Source organism: Benincasa hispida, chromosome 7, assembly GCF_009727055.1.
Source record: "Benincasa hispida cultivar B227 chromosome 7, ASM972705v1, whole genome shotgun sequence".
Lineage (NCBI taxonomy): Eukaryota > Viridiplantae > Streptophyta > Magnoliopsida > Cucurbitales > Cucurbitaceae > Benincasa > Benincasa hispida.
This window is the reverse complement of record NC_052355.1, coordinates 45137060-45144130: the sequence shown is the minus strand read 5'-3', so window position 1 is coordinate 45144130 and position 7071 is coordinate 45137060. Positions and strand designations below refer to the sequence as shown.

At 32.3% G+C, this 7071-nt stretch overlaps 2 protein-coding genes across 3 annotated transcripts; both read right to left on the bottom strand.

Moving 5' to 3' along the window:
• Nucleotides 1-630: 630 nt before the first annotated feature.
• On the bottom strand, nt 631-3051 carry LOC120082031 (HVA22-like protein c). 2 transcript variants are annotated; one of them, XM_039037244.1, is made up of 5 exons: nt 2908-3051; nt 2779-2805; nt 2536-2658; nt 1008-1254; nt 631-913 (listed from the first exon to the last, which is right to left on the bottom strand). In XM_039037244.1, the coding sequence occupies exons 1-5, from the start codon at nt 2961-2963 to the stop codon at nt 845-847; spliced, it is 522 nt and encodes a 173-aa protein (XP_038893172.1). In that variant the 5' UTR covers nt 2964-3051; the 3' UTR covers nt 631-844. The 2 variants fall into 2 exon arrangements, with proteins under 2 accessions (XP_038893172.1, XP_038893173.1); XM_039037245.1 differs by having other exon boundaries at nt 631-910.
• Nucleotides 3052-4567: 1516 nt separating this feature from the next.
• On the bottom strand, nt 4568-6331 carry LOC120082121 (transcription factor TCP15). The gene is given in 2 exon segments (XM_039037358.1): nt 4568-5078; nt 5080-6331. Coding segments are annotated over 2 exon segments (1044 nt in total). The 5' UTR covers nt 5955-6331; the 3' UTR covers nt 4568-4909.
• Nucleotides 6332-7071: the final 740 nt, after the last annotated feature.

Sequence of the window (7071 nt, the reverse complement as noted above, 5' to 3'; positions counted from 1 at the left end):
CACTCTCATGGTTTATGAGAATCGTATTATTCTCTTAAAGTGTGCAGTTTTTACACTACTGTCAAATCCCGTTATACTTTAAACTTAGTTTAAATGAAATACGTCACTTACACCACACAAATTTATACTTTTACCAAAACCTTTTCTTTTTCAAATTAAAGAGTGAAATGACAATCTTATCCTTGCAATTTTGAAATCTCGCATATTGTTCTTGATTCAAAATTTACTTTCATCATTTGACACAATTTTCTTTCCTTCGATGACAAAAGGAAAACCCGTTGGAAAGAGATCTAGGTGGTTGGAGGAAATTTGAAGAGAAAATTGAGAAAGAGGCTATGTATTATTAAGCAATTCTAATTTTTTTTTTTTTTTTTGGCTTGATACAAACGTTAAGACATATCTCCTATTTATATTAGTTGCCTCCCCTAAATCTATGGCTAGAATTTTGCCAACAGGTCACAAATGTTTATCCGGACTATTCTCGACAATTACTTATCTCCTACTTTCTAGAGAATCCTACAAAATGCTCTAACATTTCCTACATGTAATTTTTCTAGAATATTCTAATGTTTGATATTTCTAGAACTTGGGCTTTTGTTTGGATTAGGCCCAATTACTTTTAACCCAAAATCAAGTTTATATTTCAACAAAAACCTAATAGGTCCTTACAAATTGAATGCATAAACAATCAAACTAAAGATCGAGAGTACATATTTGAATAAAAAAAAAGGGTGAGTTTAAATTTAACACGTCTTGTTCAATGGACGCTAATCTTTTGATATACTAAATCAAAATTAGACGCAATTATTTAGTAGTAGATTATAAATAGATATAGATCGAGAGTTCAATATGCATAATCATCATCGAAAATCATGTAATTGTTGTTCCTCCTCGATCTCTCCCTTTCAGCCTGCTAAAGTTCACAAATAATAATGATATCAGGATCATATTCTAAGAGTTATATATGGACTATAATATAAAAGTATTATTCATTAATTTAGACTGACCTTATACATAAGCCTTTCGAAAGCTTCAGTTCCATGTTCTTCCATGTACTTTTCAGCAGCCGTTAACACATCATCTGGAGTACTGAAAATATCTTTGGTCTTTCGAGGGATGTACCATAGCGTAGAAGTTTGAGGGTTCATATAATGTGGCCTAATGAAGTTTTTGTAAACGTGTGCTGCTCCATTGAAATGTGGTAGAACTAGCCAACTCATTATTATTAGTTTCACATATGGCCAAATGGCAACCCTACAAAACATTTGCATAAACACAAATATAAGGGTCAAATAACATAAGTTTCATGTTAAATAATCAAGTAACCCAACTCATTCTAATCAATCCAAAAACTTATGCACACGAGTCATGTCATGGAAAATTTTAGTTATACAAATATTTGAAATTTTTTTCACTTGTGAATTTAAAAATTTATAAAAAATCTAACTAATAGCTAGAAATCAATATTAATGAAGAGATAAAATAACATTATTGGAGTTTAAACATAAGACCTCTTATTTCTGATACCATGTTAAATAATCAATCAACCCAAAAATATAAGTCGATGAGTGATGGTAAATTTAATTATATCAAACATATCTTAATTAGTGTTATACATAAAACCAAACAATATGACTTAAGTATTATTTGATTTATGTAGGCTCTGTTTGGTAATTATTTTGTTTTTAATTTTTAATTTTAAACTTAAGTTTATAAACATTATTCCTATGATCTATTAGTTTATATGTTTTGTTACCCAGATAAGGCTGTTTTTAAAATTAAAATAAAAAATTGAAAACTAAAAAATGTAGGCCCCGTTTGGTAACCATTTTGTTTTTTTTTTTTGTTTTGATTTTTGAAAACTAAACCTATTTCTTCCCAATTTTTTAAAGTGATTTGTATCTTTCTTAAGCACAATGATCGAATTTTTAGCCAAATTCCAAAAATAAAAATAAAAATTGAAAAACTAATTTTTTTAGTTTTTAAAATTTGACCTGATTTTTTAAACCATAGGTAAAAAGTAGATAATAAAAGAAAAAAAAATTGGAAGTGAAAGTAGTGTCTATAGACTTAATTTTCAAAAACAAAAAATAAAAATCAAATAGTTAACAAACGGGATCGTAATTTTCAAAAACTTGTTTTTGTGGAGTTGACCAAGAATTCAAATATTTATATAGTAAATATGAAAACTATAAGTAAAAAAACAAAATAAAAAGTAAAATGATTATCAAAAAAGACTTTACTCATTCAACTTTGGTTCATTACGTATTTATACTTTTAAGGTAGGAAGTTTACTTTTTTTTGTTTTTTTTTTTTTAATAAAAGGCAGAAGATTTAAAGTAGAGATATCTTATTGGTCACTCACATTAATTCACTATATTTACCAAACAAATAAAAAGTTTTAGATATTTTAAATACTACATGGACTAGAGTAGAATAAGCTTAGAATTCAATTTAGCTAGATTTAATATAATAAAATTTGTTCATATTTGAATGGTTCATGGTTGAAAACATAGCAAGATTAGAACCACTTACACTTCAAGTATTTTGGCAAATGTGAGCTCAAAAAGAGTCATGAGAGAGTACAAAACCCAGTAAGTGAGCCATTGCTGGTCGTCCACTATTGACTTCGTCTCTATAGCCTTGATCGAAGCATAGCTATATATATTATTTTCAAACAAAAAACCAACATCCCCAAATCAAAATTCCATAAAATAATCACCCAATTAAAACACATTTAATGCTTTAGTTAACAATCTAATATTATTTCTCACTTACAGAGGATACACCAACGAAACCACAGGCCTGCAAACGAAAATCAATTAAGAAGGCAAAATAGTAATAATAATGTATTTCATAAATATAATTAAAGATCATAATGAAAGGAACAATCACTAAAATTATTACAGAGCAAGCACATCGAAGTTGTTAGCCACGACTTGAAGAAAATTCCCCGAACCCATAACTTGAAATTCAACTTCTCTATACTACTCTTGGTTTTTGAATGGTAAGGGAAAATAAAAAAAGAAAGAGAAGAGCAAAGTTTGTCAAAAAGCAATTTTTGAGGGACTATCGGCTAATTCTCCGATAATTATGGTACACGATAAAAGAGGCACCGATTTTCATTGGGTTCTAATCTCCTACGCCAATGTACAACTCATTACCCTACACACTCTCTCTCTTTTTGTTCAATTGATTCTCCACTACCAGAAATTAGCCTGAATTTGAGTTGTTTTTTCCAGGTGGTATTTAATTGGTAATTGGTCATATGGTTTTGTTGGTGAATAAATGCTTGATTAAATTATCTATGGAAATAATATGGTCCATCGTCAATATTATTATATATTCAATTTATATAATAGATCTTCAAATGTATAGATGCTTGCAAGGACTTGGGAGTGGGATCGAAATATCTACCTGGTCAATGGTCAACGATATATAATGATGAAGAATTTGTGGCGATGATGACGCCATATATGCGTAAGCAAATGTTAGAGAATGATCGAGACACGAATGCCTAATTAGGGCATACAAATAATGATTGGCAAAGTTTAGCAAAACGTAAACCTTATATTTGCCGCTGCTTAATACTATTTGGAGATTCTAATTTCACCATATTTACACCATCAATTATCATGATAAAAAAATAATAATAATAATATTGAATTAATTGAATAACCGATTTTAAGCTGAAATATAGTCAAGTACTTATGGAATTCCTGAAAATTGCCTAGGTTAAAATAAATCAACTTTTTTTAATCAATAATATGATATTATCCACTTTGAATCCAATCTCACATAATTTAACTTTTCAACAAGTTTTAGCAGAAAAAAAATCATCAAAAGGAAGGATAGAAGAGTTTGAGAAAGAAAAAACTTTTTTCATCAAGTACAATTATTTATAGTACCCCCTTTCCACTTTACAACTTTGAGTTGCTTAAATAACTTCAAAACCAATAGAAATGTATTTACTTTATATATCATAGATCATTTTTTAAACAAGATAGGAAGATAATACATCTAGGTATCTCAAATAGGTTGATATGTCTTTTAGTGTCTTCATCACACTTCTCATCCAAAAATGCTGCATTGATATACATATGTCATAAGTCATCAATCCACTATTTTCATGATGTCAAACAGCTATGAGCCATTTTCATTAGCAATGTAATTAACTTGACTTAAATCTAAATGTAATTCAATTAGTTATAATATTATATATTGATGTGAGCATGGCTTCTATGTTCTACACAAATGAGAACTTAAATTCATCCAATCTTGAGGAAATGTAATATGAGACATAGAAAAATTAATAGAAAGATATAGCAGCAAATATGAATGCAGGATTTATCAGTTAAGTTATGTCGGTGTCTTTCTATCTTGAAGTTGAAAGTTCAAACATTTATATATATTTTTTCTGTATTACCCAATCATATATAGATATATAGATAGATAATTCAAAAACTAAAGTTAGCAATGCAATTTCATTGATATGATATTCATTTATGTTGAAAACATGGCCAGTTGCCTGCTGGTTCTCATGGGGGGTCTCATTCACTTGAGAGGGAAAATACAAAGCCAAATCCAAGCCTTTTTTCATGTTTTCGCTTCTCAAAAGCTTTAATTACTTACCAAATCCATCCATACTACTATAACACTAAAAAAAATTGCACTTTTAAATGGAAACTCAATACACAAACTGCAATAAAAAATAAAAATCACTCCTTTTTTTTTTTCTTCTCAATAACATACCTGTAATCCTATTGTGGTAAAATTGCATAACTCATATTTAATATGATATGTATATTTAGTGAGAAAATGAATGAGTAGAGAAAAAAAAAAAAGAAAGTATAATATTAGGATTGGAAATTCAGCAAGCATACAGATTGTTGAGATGTTGTTGTTGGGTCTATGATTGATTAGGATTATTAGAAGTTGGCGATTCTGAAATGGACAATCCCGGCATCGTTGTTCTATAAGCACTTAGAGCCGCCAACATCCCCAAGTGGCTCTCCGTCGCCGGACCACCGCCACTCCCGATCCCTGTCCCCAACTGTTGCCCACTTGGCAAAGTGCCATTGTGGTGGCAGATTCATGAAATGAAACCCTCCGCCGCCGCCCCGCCAGCCCGCCCCTCTCAACATGCTGCTGTTACCCACCGACGGAAATGTCCACATCGGATCACTCCCCTGATTGCTCGGATTCGTTACCATCCAAAATGTCGCTGGTAACGCACTGCTTTGACTGGCCGGAATCGACCCGGTACTGGTTTGAACTAAATAATTCTCTGACGACGATTCCAACTGCTCCGACCGCCGTTTTTTTCCCGCTTCCATGACGTCAATTCCACCTTGATCTTGCTTGAAGGCGCTCGCATAATTATGAGAGTTGAAATTCAAGAATGTAGACGAATCTTCGATGAGAGTATGATTATGATTGTTGTTTCTATCCCAAAGATCGGATATTGTTCTGACGGCGAATTGGGTGGGACTGAAATAACTCGTCCGTAGATGAGAAGGAGCGGAGATGGTGGAGCCAGAGCTACGAAGAGAGATATTAAGCGAAGTGAAATTAGCTGGAATGGTGCCGGTACCGGTGGCAGCGATAACGGCAGGCTCAGCCTGTTGTAGAAGCCACTCGATGGTTTCGCCGTCGGATTTGTGACCGAGCTCTCTAGTGAGTTGAAAAACCCTAGCAGCACAAAGGGCAGGCATCCGAATCCGACGGCCACGACCGTCAACTTTCGTGTGACGGTCTTTGGTGGTGGCCCTTTTGGGAGGTGGCTTCGAAATTTGAAGATTTGGATTTGGAGTTGTTGTTATTGCCATCGTTGTTGTTTCTCCGTTGTTTGCGGAGGAGGAACATGGCTGTTGTGGTTGTTCTTCCTTTTTCTTCTCCAACAATTGTAATGGAAAATTAGGTCTTCGGATCCCATTTTCACCATCCATGATCATATGTGTAGACAATCTTTTGTCTTTTTTTTTTTTTTCCCCTTCTAGTAGTACATGATCTGTAGTAGCTGACCCTTGGATGGTATCACATAGTGGGTCTCTTTCTTCTCTCTCATATATGGGAATTTCCTTTCAGATGGGAGTTGCCAATTGCCATAGCCTCTGTCTCTCAAAAACTTTTCTCCTTTTCATATCCACGCACAACATAAGGGGATGTGGGCAAGCAAGGCTTTAAGCAACAAAAATAATGAGTGGTATTTCTATCAATAACCCAAAAACAATATTTTTTTTCTTTTCTTTCTTTTTTTTTTTTCCCTTAAAGGGACTTAAATTAGGGTTTTGTCTGAATATATGTGGACTTTTTTTTAGTGTTTGTGTAATTTCAAAGGATTAGAGGGATTAGTTTCTTTTCTTTTTTTGCTAGATTTTAATTTGAAGGCATAAAGATAGGGTGAGAGGTGGGTCCCAACCAACCAAGTCAAAAAATAATAATAATAGAGAGGGACTGACTGGTAAAAGGAAGATCATGAATTATATATAATAAATAAAATAAATTAAACATGATGCATGTGGCTCCCATATCATTCCTATCATCATTGATATAATTTGCGTTTGATACCCTTTTTCCCTTTTCACTTTGCCACACTAGGGCTTCAGCTTTCTCGAAATTCCGCCCCCTTCCCCTTCTCTTTGTTTTCTTTCCCTCCCTTTCCCTTTCCCTGATCCCCAAAAAACATGACAATTGACCCCCCTAGTTCAATGTTTTTTTTTTTTTTTTTTTTAACTGTTTTGTTTTTAACTATGTCCACACAGTCAAAGATGAATATGTAAATATCTCAAGTTAAATCTAATCATTTATCTATCTTAACTTGGGAGAAAATATGTGGAAAGTAAATATATTGTAATTAAAGTTATTCTTGCTCCTTTATCCGATCAATTAGATGTGAAAATAGCTCACTTTTGATAAAAGTGATTTGTTTTAAAGAATCAAGAGAGAGAAATAGGTTCATGATTAAAGTTTTGAATGAGATTGGCTTTTTATTTTTCAATTTTATGTTGTATTAGTCTGCTAGAACATCATTTAAACACTGACTGACAACTAAATCTAAAAGTTTAAGTT

Excerpts from the sequence above, each read along its gene's own strand:
- LOC120082031 (XM_039037244.1), bottom strand. The coding sequence starts at position 2,963 with ATGGGTTCGGGGAATTTTCTTCAAGTCGTGGCTAACAACTTCGATGTG. Across the intron at positions 2,806-2,907 it reads AACTTCGATGTGCTTGCTCT|GCCTGTGGTTTCGTTGGTGT; the intron begins GTAATAATTTTA and ends TTTCGTTTGCAG. Across the intron at positions 2,659-2,778 it reads GTTTCGTTGGTGTATCCTCT|CTATGCTTCGATCAAGGCTA; the intron begins GTAAGTGAGAAA and ends TAATATATATAG.